We start from the raw sequence: 19,303 nt of genomic DNA, 5'->3' as shown, positions 1-19,303 counted from the left end.
CTCCTAAGAAGGAATCGCTTACCTGCCCTCCTCCCACCTCCAGAACTTTGTCTGCGTTGGCGAAGTAGGTGGGATGTGGACTTTAGGAGAGAAGAGTACATCCGGAGGTTAAGGGATAGGGCACTAAAAGTGGCGATTAGGGGTAAAGAAGCTGACGTGAGGGGGATGGGAGAGGCAGCGAGATGAGCGCGAGCCCTCGAGTCCTCCCTCCACCCTCCTCCCATTCCTTGGCAGCGCTCCCCTCCTCTGCGGGCACTGGAGAGTTAAGCCAATAGACACGTAAGCGCCGCTCCCTCCCCAATCCGTAAGCTGCTGCTCCTGCACTTAGCTGCATCGCCCGCTCGCTCCATTCGGCATCCTTTCGGGCGGCTGCAGCTGACATACAGCAGCTGGGTCACAGCTCCCGCTTGATTGCCATTACCAATATTTATCGTATGGACTAGATCCTTTGCTCCCCCTCCTTCTCTTCCTCTTCCTCCTCCTCCTCGTCCTCCTCCGCTACGTGCTGCTGGGTCTGAGCTTGCAATCCTAGCAGGGCAGAGTCCCGGATCGCCTGGTGGAGGAGGGAGCGGCGGCAGCTGCTAGGTAGCGCGGCGGCTGGCTGCTCCCCGGGTGTTCTCCTTGGAAAGCCCGCCCGGGGAAAGCCGAGCCCCGACTGCCTCCCCTCGCCCCACCCTAACCCCTTTCGGCCCCTCGGGGGGCTCTAGGGACCCCCGTCCCCAGCCGCCACCATGCTGGACCCCTCGTCCAGCGAAGAAGAATCCGATGAGATCGTGGAGGAAGAGAGCAGCAAGGAGGTGCTGGCCTCCGGCGCCTCCGGGACGCGCCTGTCGCCCAGCCGGACCAGCGACGGCGCGGGCGGCGGGGCCGGGCTCGGCGGCGGGGCGGGCGCCGGGGCCGGCGCGGGCGCCGGGCAGCGCGGCGGCCGGCGCCGGGGCCGGGGGTCTGCAGCCCGGCAGCCGAGGCGGCGGCGCTGGCAGCGGCGCTGGCGGCGGCGGCGGCGGCGGGCGGCCCTCCAGCCCCAGCCCGTCGGTGGTGAGCGAGAAGGAGAAGGAAGAGCTGGAGAAGCTGCAGAAGGAGGAGGAGGAGAGGAAGAGGAAGCTGCAGCTCTATGTCTTCGTGATGCGCTGCATCGCCTACCCCTTCAACGCCAAGCAGCCCACCGACATGGCCCGGCGGCAGCAGAAGGTACGTGCCCGCGGGAGACCGGGCTGGGAGCGAGCCGGGCTGGGAGCGAGCCGGGCTGCGAGCGAGCCGGGCTGGGAGCGAGCCGGGCTGGGAGCGAGCCAGGGGGCCCGCCAGTGAGCCAGAGGGCCGAGAGGACGGAGCCGGTCGGGGCATTAGCTGGGCCAGAGAATGAGCAGCCTAGGGGGACCAGAGAGGGAGCGAACCCGGAGGTTAAAGGGGACTCGGGAGAGAGCCAGCGAACGAGCCAGGGAGCTAGGGGGTGGGGACAGCGGGGGACCGGGCTGGGGAGAATCGGCGGCGGCCACGGCGGCACAATGGGTAGCCCGCACCGCCCCCTGACCCTGGCAGACCCTGCGGAGCCCCGGTTCTCTCCAGCCCGCGCAACCTTTCACGGGGGGAGGGCTGGGGCGGGGCGGGTCCAGCAGGCCGGGATAGGGAGCCGAGTTGGGGGCCTTTACGGGGCGGGGCTGGGGGTGGGCATTAAGCTCCCTCTTTGTTGGCGGGCCGAGGGATCCCGGTGGGTGACTAGCCCGTAGCCTACCGAGCCCGGGACTGGGGCATCTCTGGCCCAGAGAGGCCTGGTCCGGGTTAGCCTAGGCTCGGCCGCCTTGGGGTGCATCAGCTGGGCTCAGAGTGAACGGAACACGGAAGGCCGGGAGGGGCCGGGGGCAAAGGTTGGCGACGCGCGCCCAGCTGAGCTAGCCTGAGCAAGGGAAAGGGAGTGAGCCTCCGGAGACATTGTCAGAAAATCGGTCCGAGGGGCTGACGATCCGTGGGGACGGTGATGGATGACCCATCCCTCCAGCCCACTGCCCTTCCCTATCCCAACAGATCGCAGGTGGGCGAGCTGGGACTGAGGAGCAGGGCGCTGGGCGCTTTCCTTGGCTGGGGGCACGCCCTCTGCTCCCTCCCTCCAGCCTTCTCCCCTCCCTCGGCAAACGCGAGTCTTGCCTTTCTTCCTCTGCCTCCTCCCCTCCTCTCCCAAGGTGACTTCGCCGCCACCTCCTGGCCCGATTAGGTCGCAGAGGCCCAGCAGCCTGCGGCTCCCGCTCCCCCGAGAGCAGCCGCACGGAGCCTCACAATTATGGCATTAAAAGCATCTCCTGTGCCAGGCCCAGCAAGGCTGAACCAGCTGCGGGCTGCCTGCCTTGGAGAGAAAACAATCGCCAGCCAGGCGGCTGCCCACCTGCTTTGATTTTTCTCCACAGAAATACAGAAAAAAAGTTCTCCCAAAGAAGGAGAGAGAGAGAAGTGGGGAGAAAAGCAAGAGGAGAAAGAGGAAGGAAAGAGAGAGAGTCACAGAGAGAGACAGAGACAGACAGACAGATGGGGGGGGGGGGGGCAAGAGGGGGCCGTTAAAACTAAGGAAGGGGTGGCTATTACTAGAAGTGCCTTTTTCTATTTCTTTCTGTGGCTGAGTGGAGAGGATCACCTATAAGCCTTCAAAACAAATGACTAGGTGAATAAGCTTTCAGCAATTTCAATCGGGTCAAGGTTGTGACCAACTCCTACAAGCAAATGAATTGCCAAGTAACTGTAGTTTGAAGCTGAATGGTCTCAGTTAAGTCTTGTTTTCTGATTGTACCTATCCCGTTCCTAGCAGCCTGAATATCTGTTTGATTTATTCAAATATGCACTCCCTTCTGTCCTAATGATTCCCAGCCCCACCCCCCCTACTCCCACTGGAGCTTTGGTTAGAAACTCAGTCACTTACCTAAAGACATTGAAGAGGCTGGGATTTTTTTGTTTGCTTGTTTTGTTTTGTTTTTCCAGCAAGATTTGCCCTCCATCCCTGCAGATCTCAACACTTATAGGACTGAATGGATAAGTCCAAGGGGGAAGCTCCCAAAACACAGAGAGTTTAAGGGTCATCTAGTTGTTTTAGTGTCCCAGAGATTTGCCTGATTTCTTCCTACAAAGTACATATATACATATACAAATGCATATATAGGATATACACATATACACACACATATATTTGAAAGATAGAAAGGTGTTTGAGTCTTTGTTCCCAAGTCTATCTAGCCTTGGAGAGGCTCACTGTGAACCAGAGGACACCTTGTAGGGCTTCCCACAAGGCATTTATTGTTGTTATTGTTGTGGTTAATAGATCCCTGCTCCATGTTTTGGGTCTTTATATTGATCGTGGATTTCCAGATTTAACTTAGACTGAGAAGTATCACATATGTCTTTGAAAATGCATCACCAAAATTCAGTGGTAGAAAGCAGTCCAGAACAAAGGAATAGGAGAGCACCAGCTCTTCAGTGTGTCTGTACTACATTGAATTTAAAAATATGAACTTATCTAAATATAAAACGGTCCTCACAACTTAGCCAGTTAAGAGATCAAACCAGATATTAGCATTGAAATGAAACCATTTGCCACTGAGATCCAATACTGTTCAGTTCAATGCAGATGAATTGTCGTCCTTACTCATTAAAGCAAGATCATGTTACAAGAACTGTGTGAAACAATTGATGGTTTTCATCAAGTTCATTAAAAGTGGTATTTTTGAAGAGAGGGATAGTTCTGTTTTTATAAATGACCTTTATATCTAGAGAGACTCCTGGGGGTATTGACAAAAGTGACATTTGTTCAAGCTATTTTTAGTCTTTGGAATATATAGATGCTAAGTGAATATCAGAACAAAGTACCAACTAGCCAACTGACTGGGAGCAAAAACAAGACAATTAAAAATATATATATTTCTGATTTTGGCATCTGAGGGAGATGGGCTACTATCACAGAAGATTTATTCTTTTGATTTTGTTCAAGAAAGTTTGTGATTTGTTTTTCTTTTTCAAGATAGAGACTTTCCTGACTGTGACCAAAAAAATGATAAAGGAAGAATATGATACTTGAAGGGAAGGGAAAAAAGGAAAAGAAGGGAAAAGGAGGAAGGTAGAAAAGAGGAAACAAAGAAGAAAGAAAGAAAGAAGATAGGAAGGAAATAAGAAAAGAAAAAAAGGAAGAAAGGAAGAGAAAAGAAAGGAAGGGAAAGAAAGAAGGAAGGAAGGAAGGAAGAATGGGAAGTTAATAAGAATTTATTATGTTCCAGGCATTATGCTAAGTGCTGAGAATACACAGAAAGGCAAAAGACAGTCCCTGATCTCAAAAAGTTCATAGTCTAATGAGATGCAGAGTGGGGATAGAGAAAACATGAAAACATCTAAGGTCAAATAAGATATTTGCAGTATAAAACTAGAAACGATCAACAAAAGAAAGGCACTAGCATTAAGGAGGTCCAGGAAAGGCTGATAGAAGGTAAGATTTTAGCAGAGGCTTGAAGTAAATATGGGAAGTCAAGAGATGGAGATGAGGAAGTAGAGTACTCCAGACATGGGAATTATTTAGTTAAAATGCCCAGAGCTTCTTCTTCTTCTTCTTCTTCTTTTTTTTTTTTTTTTTTTTGAAGAACAATAAAAAATGAAGTGTCAATGGCTAAAATAGTATATGGGGGGAGAGTAAAGTATAAGAAGATGGGGAAAATAGAAAATTCTGATTTAATGTAACAGACTTTAAAAGCTAAACAGAGGATTTTATATTGATCTTGGAGGTCATAGGGGTTCCTGAAGTTTATTGATTAGGAGGGTGATGTGGTCAGACTTGCACTCTAGAAAGATCTATTTGACAATTGACAGGGAGGTGGACTGGGAGGCTTGAAGCAAAGAGGCAAATTAGAATATAACTGTAATAGTCTAGCAGTGACATGATGAGGGACTGGGTCATGATATTGACCATGTCAGAAGAGACAAGTAGAGTACATTAGAGATGCAAAAAGACAACAGATTGAATATGAGGGAAGTAGAAGAGAGAATGAAGAGCTAAGGATGGCATCTAGGTGGTGAGGTCAGGTGGGAGGGGGATGGTGGTACCCTAGATGTTGAGAGGCAAGTTCTTGGGAGAAAGATTATGATTTTAGTTTCAGACCCCTTGAATTTAACATATCAATGGGACATCCAATACCAACTGGCCAATTGACTGGAGGCAATATGAAAAATAAAAAAGTATCTGCTTTTAGCATCTGAAAGAGGTCACTGTGGCAACAGATTCATTTTTTTTTTTTTATTTCTTTCATGAGAGTAAGTGATTTATGGAACTGTCCATAAGCAGATACAAAACTAGAGGTGAGGAGAGGTTAGGGCAAGATAAAAAGATCTATGAATCATCAGCATAGAAATGATAAATTGCATCCATTGGAACTGATGAAATCACCAATTAAAGTGGTATTAAAGAAGAGAAGAGGATCTGGGAAGGAGTCTTGGAGAACACCTTCCTGGTTAATAGATGCAATCTGGATGAAGATCCAAGAAAGGAAAATGAGAGTGAGAGGTCAGAGGAGACTCGGGATAGAGCAATGTCTCAGAAACCACAAAATAACAATATCAAGACAGTTTTTTTTTTAAGTTTACATTTAAGAGGTGCCTGGCTCAGGGGCTGAACATTCTCCTGGAAGTCAAGAAGACAGGTTTCAAATTCAGGCTTTGATGTTTGACTGATCCTGAGTTGGTCACATAATGTCTTTGTACCTTAAGTGGCACTTTAGAATTTATTGAATTATACATGGAAGGTTTTATGTCCTTTGTAGTTGGGAAGGGAAGGGTTCTCACATCTACAAAAATCACAGGTCCTTCTCACCCGTACAGTGTAGTTATTTATAGAATCAATTCCTGTGAGAGGTTATCCTCACCTTATACTCTGGGTATAAAGTAGGTTCTGAATATAGTCTTGGTGATTTAAATCATGCACGTTTTAAAACACACACACACACACACAATGCAATAGGCATATTTTATCATTTAGGGACACATTTCACTTGTATTACTATGGCATTGAAATCTGTGATTTCATCAGTATAGTCTTAGGGAGTTATCAATACAAGATGAAATGACTTTTCTGTCCATGATCACACAGCTACTGTATATCAGAGCTAGGATTTAACCCATTTCATGCCTACCCTTCATCCACCTCTCTCTGCTCTCCACTTCACTTCACCATATTGCCCTTTAAAAGTGAATCATGATGACTTCTGGCAATGAAAAACATCTATAAGACTATCACAATGTACTTTACAATTGTCTGTTTGTACCCAAAGCTTTTAGAAATTTCTTCCATCATCTTTTATTGGAGTGATGGAGTTTACATTAAAAGGAAGATCATAGGAATATAAGATCATAGATCTGAGATGCTGAGTTCAATTCCCTCATATTATAGCCCAGGGAGTAATAATTTTCCAAGGTAGGATTTGTACCCAGGCCCCTTGACTTCCCACCAGTATCAGTTGATAAACTGGATGATGTGATGCTAAACAGTGGTGGGGTGACTAGCTCTCTTTTTTGTCTAAGGCAATTGGGATTAAATGACTTGCCCAAGGTCACACAGCTAGGAAGTATTGTGTCTGAGGACAATTTTTGAACTCAGATCCTCCTGACTTCAGGGCTGGTGCTCTATCTACTGTGCCACCTAGCTGCCCCTGACTAGCTCTTTAATGAGCTTTGTAGAAAAAAAGGGTCAAGGTAGGAAAACAGGGGAATATGGCCTGTTTCAGTTAAAGGATATAAAGACCAGATCAAGGTTTCCAGAAAGTTCAAGTAACTCATTTCTAATCTATTCAGACCAGACCTCAGCATGAAAATGATGTTGACTTTAACACTGAGTCAGTGTTTAAAGAAGTTTTGTAGTTATGCATTTGTTCATTGTACTTGGCTAATTGGTAGTGACTCAAAACCATCCACCTGTCATAAGACTAAGAATCACCGATTCTTAACACACACATATGGTATGTATATTACACACACACACACACACACACACACACACACAAACAATTTATAAATAATAACAGTGATTCATCCATACAGATGATCTCTAAGATCTTTGCTCTTCCATCAGACTTTTAATTACCCAGTCAAAGTAATCTATGATTTAATTGATAACCCTTTGAAGAACTAGATGAGTGTTAAACTAATAAAAAGCAGCTCCCATTTACATAGTACCCTAAGATTTGGAAATCTTTTGGATTTGAAAATGGAAATATTGATGGTTGGGAAAACAGACTGAGAGATGTCACCCAGCTAGTCAATTCTTCTTCTTCTTTCTTCTTCTTTCTTCTTTCTTCTTTCTTCTTCTTCTTCTTCTTCTTTCTTCTTTTTCTTTTTTTAGATAGTCAAGACAAGATTGTCCATTTATTGTCAATGCTCTCCATATTTAAGCCTTAAAACTGCAAAATTACTAAGGAAACAAAAAGAAGCATAAAGCAGATAAATCAATCAGTGCATGAAGGGACAATGTTTTGCATACTGGTAGAAACTAGGCATTCTTTATAGAAACAGCTTCACCTCCTTGCTATCCTGATTTTTAATATTTTTTTTATTAAAGCTTTTTATTTACAAAACATATGCATGGGTGATTTTTCCAACACTGACCCTTGCAAAACCTTTTATTCCAAATTTCCCCTCCTTCCCCCCATTCCCTCCCCTATAAGCTAGTCAATTCTTATTTAATCCTGTACTCCTGACTCCCTTTCTTGTTCCCCAGAAGTTCTTGTTCAGTCTGTCAATCATTTCATTCATGGATGACTCTTCATAACGCCATTTGACATTTCCTTGGCAAAGATACTGGAGAGATTTGCCATTTCCTTGTCCAGCTCATTTTACATATGGGGAAACTGAGGCAAACTGGGTTTAGTGACTTAAAGTACCCAAGGTCACACAGCTAGTAAGTGTCTGAATCCAGATCTGAACTCAGGAAAATGCATCTTCCTGAATCCAGACCTATTGAACCACTTAGATGGCCCTTCACCAGGAGCAGTCTAGAATCATTTAAGTTCATTCTTTGGCTTTTTTTTCCAGCACCTCCACCCAGTTGCTAACTGCTTTTCATTAACACATGTTCCTTCTTCCTATTAATTTGCATTTATTTCATATATTCTTTATTTTTCTGTGTACATGACATAATCCTCATCACTCCAGGAGAATGTAAACTCCCTGGATGCAGAAACCATTTCATTTTCTGTCATAAACCTAGCACAGTATCTAACATATAGTAGGGGTTTTAAAAGTCCTTGTTGAGATAAACCATATCAATCTGAATTCAATCTCCCTGATACAATGGATAGCTACCGATATACATGGGCACCAGAGATATTTTGAGGCTGAGACATATCAGAAGTATAATGAGCAAAACGTTTGCCTAATTGCACACCTGGAATAAGCCATTGCACTTTCCTGAAACTGCATAGAGAACAAAGGAAATGAAAAATAATCTTCTTCAAGAATTATAAATATCCACTGGATTCATGAGTTGCCGTTTTTTCTCAATAATGAAAGATCATATTTCCAGAGTTAAAAATCAAACACAATCTCTAAAGCAGTTATAATTTATAGAAGGTTAACAGTTTCATAAATGACAAATAAAAAAGTGACATCACATTAATAGAATTAACTTTTCTAGGATAGTCAAGATGGATCAAAGTACATGTTTCCCCAAATGAGGATGTCAATCCATGATTATTTATTATTTTTGCCACATATTTTGTTAAGTATTGTGAACAATATAGGAGCTGTATACAACGTGCCTTTTGGGAATTTAAAACTTATGTGGGTAGAGGATTAGACTGTCCTTTGTCATTTGTCATGTCTTCAGAATTTTGCTCAGTGCTCAGCATGTAGTAGGAGCTTAACAGATGTTTGATTGCTAAGTTGATTGATTGAAAGCACATACATGTTCTAGAATGCTTAAGGACTATGAATGTCATGTCAATCAAGTAAACATGCATTTATATGTCAGCATTTTTCTGGCCCTTGAGGACATATGAAGAAAAAAATGAAAGTCCCAGACTTCCAAGAGAGCTGAAATCTATTCCTGACTTGGCATTAATTAGCTGTGTGATTTGGGGGTATTTTTACATAGGAGGTGGGGAATAATATCTCATCCCCTTTATTCCTCATCTCCCATGTAAAAATAGGGAATTGGATTAGAGAATCCATTATGATGTCCTTTTAAAACTAAAAATTCTAGGGTGCTTTGATCCTAAAGGAGAAGCACTTACCTACTACTTTGAGGTAATGAAGTTGAGAAAACTTTTCTAGATCTAGGATTTTAGTTACTATAGGGAACACTCTCTACCACTGCAGATCTATAACTACTCAGACATTTATAGTTGTAGTTGTCCCAGGAACCTTTTAAATTTAAGGTAATCAAAATAACCTAATTTACCTCCTGTGATCCTATCTTTCCTGTTTGTTCATAACCTGTTCCCTTATCCATAAATCTTAAGAGATAATTTTCCCCCATACACTTCTAATTTGCTTATGATATTATTCTTTTTTGTCTAAATTGTGTGCCCATTTTGACCTTATCTTGGTCAAGAGATAAGGTCATACCTTGGCATATGGTATGGTATGAGATGTTTATCTATATTTTCTGCCAGATTGCTGTTCAGTTTTCCCTATACTTTTTGTTGCATAGTTTTTGCCCTCCAAAGCTTGGATCTTTGGTTTTTTTTTTCTCTTTCTTTTTCTTTTTTGCTTTTTGCTGAGGCAATTGGGGTTAAGTGACTTGCCCAGGGTCACACAGCTAGGAAGTGTTAAGTGTCTGAGGTCACATTTGAACTCAGGTCCTCCTGATTTCAGGGCTGGTACTCTATCCACTGCGCCACCTAGCGGCTCTGATCTTTGTTTTTTTCCAAATATTAAATTACTATGGGTCAGTTGAAACATCCTTTCTACCTCCAATTTCTATGATCTCATAAGCCTAAACAGATGATAGAATGATTTGGTGGTAGAAGGCAATACAACTGGTCTTGTTTTCTTTTTTAAAGAAGGAATTTTAGTGATTTAAATATAAATCATGATGAAATAGAGATGATTCCTGAGTTAATATACTGACCAATCTTTTTAACAAAGAGTAGATGAGGAAATTCATTTCTCCCCTATTGGTACAAAGGTGGATGACTATGGGTGCGAAAAGCTGCATACATAGTAAGGTTGTAGTTGCTGTATTGGTTGGTTTTCCTTTGTTACAAGGAGTAACTCATTGGAAGGAGGTAGAGATAGAAGTATCTATCCTGAAAAGCTTGTAATATAACAACAAAGATATCAATAAAATATTTTTAATATGAGAGCTCAGACTTGATTTTTTTTCTCCTTAACACAAAAAACACTTTAGAGATGGGAATTTTTATGATAATTTTTCAACAAATGAATGACAAGAATGATTAATGAATAATAAGTGCTTTGAGTCAGTGGTTCAAAGTTATTTAGAGTAATTGCTGATCTTTATCCTTTTTATTGTTCATTTTTATTTTTCAAAAATCTTCAAAATGTGAAATTCATTTAAATTGTAACTGATTCTAACATCCTGATGTTAATATCTTATGACAAAGCACTTGCACCAGACAGTAGATCAACATTTATTAAGCACCTACTATATGTTAGGTACTGTGCTAAGCACTAGGGATACAAAGAAAGGTAAAAGACACTCCCGGTTCTCAGAGAGCTCACATACCAGAGGAACATAATGTGATGTATATTGATGACCTGGCTATGAGTAGTCTAGAATCTAAGAACCCTCCATTCTGACTGGGAAGTTTGGGTGGATCCTGGGGTGACCCCAGATCTCAGGCTCTATGGTCCACAGCACAAACCTATGGGCTAGTTCCCTGCCAATTTTATTGAGAATATATATCCTTGTGTTGACTAGTTTCCACACACTTGAAATTACTAGAAGATATGAATTGGACTCCCTAAGTTTCCCTGGCTTTATAGACAATACGTTCCTGAGCTGAAACGAGATCTTATTTCTTTTTCCAAATTGGGGTTTTCTTGACCTGTATCCCTGGATGGTGCCTGGGGAAAAAAAAAACATCACGTACCAGGATTGTGGTATGCATGCTGAAGGTGAGTGACTACCAGAACTTTGGTGACTGATACTTGCTGACATGACAGTTACAAAGATGGGTTTTTGAGGCTATTTTACAAGTATTGTACAATTTCCAAATAATATGTTCTTCAAAATAATTAGGGATCTCATTAGATATTATAATAATCATAATTCCCACCTTTAGAGATCAGAAAAAGGAGACACAGAGCTATTTAAGTCTGCTTTCAATTTACTTGGTCAGAGGAGCCAGTAGAGAAGTGACCAGAAAGTATTTCTCTCATTTAGTTATCTTCCTGCTTATATCCTCCTTCTCTTCTCTCCATCCTGGTTAGACACTGACTTACTTTCTAATCTCTCTGCTTTTGGGGGAAATGGAGAATCCCTTTTCCTCATGTACCCTCACTCTCACTCTCCTCTTCCCAATGGTTGTAGGCTAGGCCCTTCCATGTGGCCCACCATTTGAAGGTTACAATCCCTAATTAAGCAAAATGTTAGCAATTGCAATACTTTTAGTAAGATGGAAACCACTGAGTCCTACCAATCTGCCTTTACACTGTATGTTAAATCCTTCTGGGTCTTAACTCTATCTCTGCGTCAATTTGCCACAAACTCTGTAACCCTGACATATTACTTACCAATTCATCCCAAGGATCCTTGGACTTTGCTATCTACCTCACCACCATATCTTTTGAGCTTCCAGACCTCTCTATCATGCAAATAAACACTTCTATGCTTGTGTTCCCTAGTTAGGTAAGAACTCCATGAGAACAAGGACTGACCTCTTTTTTATTTGTATCCCCAGAGCTTAGTATAGTGCTTAGCATATAAGTTTTTAGTATATACTTTTAAAAAATTCACTCATTCATTCTAGCAACCATTTCATGCATTATTTTTTTCAGTCAAACTGGACAACTGCTGCTCAAAGTTTCCTGTACATGACTTTCCATGTTCTATGTCTGCACCTTTGCATAAACTCCTTGAACTCTCCTGACTATCTGAAATGTTTTCCTTCCCATCTCTGTCTTTTAGAATCACTACTTTCATCTTAGTCCAAGTAACCTTCTACATTCTTCCTGAAGACCCTATTCCCTTAACTCCCAATGTTGCTCTCCAATATTCTATCTATCTATCTCCTATCTATCTTTGCATAGATTTCTTATTCCCTTATTTATGTAAGTATTGTGTCTTCCACTTGAATATAAGCTTTTTGAAGACAGGGACTAGGTTGGGGTTTGCCTTTATATTTCCAGAAGCCCAGCATCTCCACACAATGATTATCACATGTTTAATTAAACCTCCCAATCCACTTCCCACAGTACCATTCTGCCTCTTCATGAACCTAATGGCTTCTTTGTTTGAGACTCAACCTTTTCCTTTGTATTTTCTTGAATATTATCCCAGGCCTATAGAGAAAATTTTTCCTTGGGGCAACAAGGAAAATGCTACCTCACTGGATCAACCAGTTTTTAGCCTAGCGATGAAGGGGATAATGGCAAAGGGGCATTTCTACAGAATGTTATTGTCCACTGTCATGGACCAGCAATATGAACCGGCACTGTTTGTTACCTGTTAAGGTTTTTCCTTTCCTTTAATTGATCACCATCTGTTCCCACCCTCACCCTTAAGCAACAGTTTTTAACAATCAGGTAGTCACTGTTTTCATCAAATAAGGCATTTTAAGATTTCTCCTCCTCCCTTCAATTCTATAGACAAGGTGCTAAGGGTTGTATTTTTGTCAATATTCAATTAGGATTTGGATCAGCGCGCTCTGTATACCTCTTACAGAGGCTAGGATTCAGTGACTTGCTCCAAATTCCATTTGCCTGTGCCCAGAAAATAATCCATCATCTTTTTTTTGGCCTCCCTGGATAAATGGGGACTGCTGCAGAGCCCGTTAAATATTATGCCAAATTAACAGTATCTGTTTTCTTTCCCTTGACCTGACAACAACAACAGCTGTGGAAATTAGGAAAGGGGCCTGTACCTTGCAAGGATGGTGCATGGAGGATGGGGGAAGGTGGAACAGATGTAGATTTCTAAGTCTGGGCTTTCTTTTAATACTAGTTCTATTTGTTTCAGCTTTATGAGCTCATCTAGAAGCTTTTCTGAAAAGCTTTCTGAAGCCTTTATCCTATGGTGTTTCCATTTGTTTTCGATGTGTTCTATGTTAATAACTATCTTTATTACAGGACACTATTAGTAGATTTAGCCTACACTCCCCCCCCCCCCCCACCCCGGCCAAGTACTTAACTAGAAGGAGATTTGTTATTTTTAAATCTTCAATAGTAATCGGAGTTCAAGCATGCAATAACCCCTTATTATGGGCCAGATTTTATGTGATACCCCGGAAATAATAGCAACCCCAGAATACAGTCCTTACCCTCAAGGAGTTAACATTCTAATGGGAGTGACAACATGTAAATAATTGGGTACATACAAAACATATGCTATTGTTCATTTTTCAGTCATATCTGACTCTTCATGATGCCATATGGTATTTTCTTGGCAAAGATTCTAGAGTGGTTTGCCATTCTCCAACTCATTTTATAGATAAGGAAACTGAGGCAAATAGGATAAAGTGATTTGTTTAGGGTCACCCAGTTGACCCTAAATATGAAACTATATTTAAACTAAATTCTGCCTGACTCCAGGCCCAGTATTCTGTCCACTGTGTTACCCAGCTCTGTCCAAGGACCAAGGGCTTGCTATGTTTCTTTATTTCATGGGTTGCTTTGGGCAAATTTTTTTTCAAATAGTCAGCTGAGGATAGCCCCTGTGGTAGTAAGAGAAAGTTGGGAGGGCCCCCAACCTGTTGCATAGACTCCCTAAAAAAGAATTTAAATGATGTCACGGACAAGTGATGAGCAGGATGGACAAAATTGGATGGATTGTGATCTGTATCGCCACATTGAGAAAATCATAGACCTATTTGTAGATCAGTATATTTACCTCAGAACATTGTGGCATAAATTGAATGACATCATGTATGTAAAGCACCATGTAAACCATTAAGGGCAATATAGACGGTCAGTCCACAAATACAAGTTCTTACAAAATGATAGGTTCTATGGTAAGCCTCTGGCGATACAAAGAAACCAAAAATAGTTCTTTTTCTTTAAAAGCTCCATTCTAATGGAGGCGATAATGTATAAGTAACTAGCTATATCCAAAATAGTTACAGAGTAAATGCAAAGTAACCTTGGAGGGGAAGGTATTAGCAACTGCAGTGAGTTGGGGTGGAAAAGGGATGGAATTTAAGCCATTTCAAGGGAAGCTAGGGAAATGAAAAGAACTTCTTATTCTCGTCCTATGAAATTGTAGTCAATGTTCTTACATAAATCCTCCATGAAGTATCTACCCAGTACTCTGGAGAGCTTCCTTTCCAAGTCATTCAGGATTTCATGGTGACTTATTGAGTCATCTATCATCGATCTCTAATCCTTTGCTACATTGCTACCAATATTTATTTAGCACTTACTATGTGTTAGATGCTGGGTGAGGCCCGAATAGTACAAAAAATAAAACAAAATAGACTTTGCCCTCGAGAAACTTATAGTCTACTGGGGAGATACCACAGTAAATAAGTGAATAACATATATATATATATGTATATATTCATATGTATATGTATATATACATAAACATATATACAATATAAGGTGTCCTAAAAGTTTTTATGCAATAACATAAAATTACACTAAGATTTTTCGGGTACTTTATATATGAAATAATAAGCATTTATTAAATGCCTACTATGTGCTAGTCGTTGTACTAAGGATGAAAATAAAAAAAAGCAACAAAAAGCAGTTTTTGTTTTCGAGCTAATATCTAATGGGAGATTATTAAGATGTAAAAATAAATTTAAGAGAAATTGGGAAAAGCTTTTTGTAGAAGATGAGACTTTAGGTGGGACTTAAAGGAAACAATAGGGGTCAGCAGGTAAGGTGGAAGAACATTCCAAGCATGATGTACAGCCAAAGGAAATACCTGGATCTAAAGTCTTGTTTGTAAAATAGCAAGAGAGAGAGTCAGTGCGAAGAATGGGTGTGGTAGTTTTAGTAAAGTTATGAAAGGCACTCAGTGAAGTTTTGCAAGTCATGAAATGGAAATTGAACTGTGCTTAGGGAAAAACCCAGGGATTCTAAGATGTAAAAGTGAGGTCATCTATTGCCAACATGAGGGACTGGCAGTCTGAGATGGAATTTTGTGTACTGGGGAACAGCAAGCAGGCTCACTGAACTTGTACAGAGAGTAAGCAAAATAGGATCATAGAATTGGAACTGGATGTTACCTTATGGGTGCTTGAGTCTAGCCATCACATTTTACAGAAGAAAAAAACGGGTACAGAGAGCTTAAATCACTTTCTATAGGACATACTGTTTGAAAGCATCAGAGGTGGGATTAAACCAAGATCTTCTTTCTTCTGAGTCTAAAGCCCTCCTCACCAAACCATATTGCCACTCCTAATTTGTGGTTAAGGGAGATGAGAATCAAATTATAAAGGATGGAAAATATCAAATTATTTTATTTTATTTTATCTTCGTGGAATAAGGAAATATTGATTTTTCTGTTTTTGAGTAGCAGAGTTCCATGGTCCCATCTATATTTTATGATTATCAAGTTGCTGTCAATGTGAAGGATGGGTTAGGTAGAAGAGAGATGGAGGATAGGGAGACCAATTAGGAGACTCCCGTGGGCTAGCCAAGGGAGAGTGCATGTGGCTAGAAATAAAGGGATTAATTTGAGCAATATTGTGGAGATGGAATTGACAAGAATTGACCAGGTTTTAGATGTGAAAAAATTGTGGAGGACAAAGAGGCCAGAATTACTCCAAGCAATGAATTAATTAAGCCAGGTAATTTCTGAGGAACTAGAAAGATAGTCATATCCTCTAAAGAAAGAGATAAGTTTGGAAAAGGAAAGAATTTGTGGGAAAACATATTGAATCCCATTTGGAATGTGTTGCCTTGGACATACTCATAGACCGTCTAGGGAAGCGACCAGCAGGCTTCTGGAAATACCGGAGTAGAGTTGGGGAGAAAAATCGGATCTAGATATTGTGTTATTGAACATATATGAGTCATCAGCATAGATATTATCACTGAACTCATGGGACCTGATTAGATCATCAAGGAAAAGAGTATAGAGAAGAGAGAAAAGAGAGCTTAGGACAGAACCTTGGAGGATATAATAGATGTAAGCTTAGGAAAGGGATGATGATCAAAGAAAACTAAATAGGAGTATTCAGACAGGTAGGAGAAGACATAAATGTCATGGAAGCTGTGAGGAGAGTGTGTCCCAAAGAAGATAATTGTCAACAAGGTCAAAAGCTACAGGGAAGGAAAGTAGACTAAGAAAAGGCCATTCAATTTATGTCTTCTCAGTCACAGCTTTTTTTTTTTTTTTTTTTTTTTTTTTTTTTTTGATATAGGCCATTCCTGACATATGTTGGCTCTGGTAATGTGCTGCAAGGGTCTTTCATCCACCAGACAGTGTCTACATGGTTAGAATGAAGTAATTATCTAATGAGTTCTATCAGTCTCTAGGAAATGCAAACATTCTCTCTTCCTTTCTCTCCCTTCTCCCCCTCAATACATAGCAATTTTTTTCCCCACAGCAAGTTATTTAAGACTTGCATCATCTAGTCAAAGAATGCCTGCATTAGGCAACAGAATTGGGAGGAAAATCATTTGATAAAATAAGAAAAAGATGGTTCTATCAATAGATGAATCCCTAACAAGTAGATTAATTATAAACCTCTCTCTTCCTCCTTCTCTCTCCTCCCCCCCTCCCTCCCTCCCTCCCTCTCTCTCTCTCTCTCTCTCTCCCTTTCTCTCTCTCCCTCCCTCCCTCCCTCCCTCTCTCTCTGTGTCCCTTTGTCTCTCTGTATGATTTCAAATAGTTGGAAATAAATCTAATTAGATGGATAAATCAACTAAATCTGTAGACAATCAGTGGGGTGGGGTTGGTATTTTAAAAGAACACCTTACTTTATATTAAAACCCATGAATTTTTATACCATATTTTATACCAATATGAAATTTTATATCATATAAAAAATGGCCAAATGACCTTGGGCCATTTATTTAACTTATAGATGGATTTATTTTAGTCAGTGGTTTCAGACACATAGCCTGACACTGCATGTAGCCCACACCATTTACAAGCATGACCCAAGCCAGATTAGAATGTAAATGTGAAATATATGATACATGATACAATACATGATACAATAAATGTAATAAAACACAGAACCAACAATAAATACAGTAAGCTATACAACAAACAAACAACAAAAATACAACAGAACATAAATAATAATATATTTTATATATATAATATATATAGTATAATAAATAAAAATACAATGAAACATAGATTATATTTTATGCTATCAACATGTTTTATAAAAATCTTTTGTAATCATCACCATCAACATTTTATCATAATAAAAGAAAAATAGCCAATATTTCTATTGCATTTACTAAATGCCTGGCTCAGTGCTAATTGCTTTAAATTGTGATCCCATTTGATCCTTCAGATTAGTGATCTCATGTCTTGCTTCCATGTCGGAGTCTGACACAGCTCCTCTACCCAGTTCTCTAAGACCAAGGATTATAGATAAAGTATTATCCTATAGTCATAAAACTCCATTCTTCATATCAACAAAATCATGGGTTCAGCCCTTATGTTTTTATTACTTCTTATATTAACTGATATATGTGCAAATTACCTTCCCCTGGGGGGATTGTAACATCCTTTAGAGCAGGGGTTGTTTCTATTTTCCTTTTTGTAACCCTGGTTCTCAATACAGTATCTGGTAAATGGTAGCCACTTGCTAGTTAGTTGATTGATTGAACTCGTTATTTTGTATAACTCTGATAGAGCCAAGTCATTATATCAAGTGCGATAACATATGTAAAGCACTTTGCAAATACTAAAGCACTATGCAAGTATTAGCTATTATCGACTGCAATTTATATACCATTTTCAGGTTTGCTGAGCAGTAATCTCACAATAACACTACAAAGTAGGTGATTCAAATATTCCCTCTTTATGGATGAAAAAACTAAGGCTCTGAGGATAAAGGCTCCTCACACTGCAAATGTCTGCCATGGAGTTTGCACTCCAACCGGTGTGATATCCATTGTGCTCCTCTGAATGCAAAATATATTGAAGTCACAGATTGATTGCAGATCCAAAAAAAGGATTTTCCTCACACCCATATTTCATTTTTCCATTTGTATGACTTTGAACCAGTTGAATTAGCGATATGGGATTAGTGGCCAGATGGTCACTCCTTAAACTCTCTGAGCTAAGGCTTTGCATATTTCAGCCCGGAAAGGATACCCTGCCTTTTCTAACAGATTGTTTCATGAGAATGCTCAGAATTGTAACTACATAACAGAAGGTTGGGCATATCATGACACAATAAAAGGGAATTGTCTGTTCACAATTCCGGCCTTGAGCTTGTTTCACCATTTACTCCATGAGCCTTCTCCCAGGAAGTCTCTCCATTTACAGCCACAGGCTAGAGCTACAGAGGATAGAGTAACTAAGGATGAGGATAGAACTGCATTTTAATTTTGATTATATCATTTTTTTGGGGTTGTTTCTGCCTGAGAAGGGAAAGATGAAAGTTTCAGTACAGTTTTCCCCATTGCATGTTCTTAATCTAATGCATTCAGGTCTTGACTAGTTTGTGTGGAATTAATGCTCTGGAGGTCAGATAAAGTAGTTGAAAGCACCAGTTTGACAGCTTCCTGGGGCTGGTGGCTCATTTTCATATCATTGGAGAATTAGGAAATGAATGCCAGATGATGTTATCAGTACAGTGCCCATTTCCTCCCTATGAGATAGCTGAACATTGGAAATATCTGTCAAATAGCCAGAATTGGGGCATCAAGCCTGTAACTTATGTTCAATCCAGCAAATTCAGCAAGCATTTTAGTGCCTTTGAAATCAAAACTGTGCTAAGTGTTGAGGAAACAAAATAAGAAACTAAACTTAAGACAGCCTCCTTTGGGTGATGAAGCTCATTTTCTTTTATTATTCCATTTTTTCTGACTCTTTATGATCCCAGTTGAGGTTTTCTTGGCAAAGATACAGAGACAATTTGCCGTTTCCTTCTCCAACTCATTTTACAGATGAGGAAACTGAGGGAAACAGGGTTAAATGACTTGCTCAGAGTCACACAGCTAGTAAGTATTTGAGCTTGGATTTGAACTCAGG

The 19,303-nt window shown here is 40.8% G+C and overlaps 1 protein-coding gene across 1 annotated transcript in view; it reads left to right on the top strand.

Moving 5' to 3' along the window:
• The first annotated feature begins 287 nt into the window (after positions 1 to 287).
• The window catches only part of CADPS (calcium dependent secretion activator), a 535,079-nt gene continuing 516,063 nt past the window's right edge, over positions 288 to 19,303 (top strand). The window contains 2 exon segments of the mRNA XM_031953509.1: positions 288 to 910; positions 912 to 1,188. Of these exon segments, the coding sequence (XP_031809369.1) occupies positions 732 to 910; positions 912 to 1,188 (456 nt within the window). The 5' untranslated portion in view covers positions 288 to 731.

Source organism: Sarcophilus harrisii, chromosome 1 (assembly GCF_902635505.1).
Source record: "Sarcophilus harrisii chromosome 1, mSarHar1.11, whole genome shotgun sequence".
Taxonomy (NCBI): Eukaryota; Metazoa; Chordata; class Mammalia; order Dasyuromorphia; family Dasyuridae; genus Sarcophilus; species Sarcophilus harrisii.
This window is presented reverse-complemented; position numbering and strand designations above follow the sequence as displayed.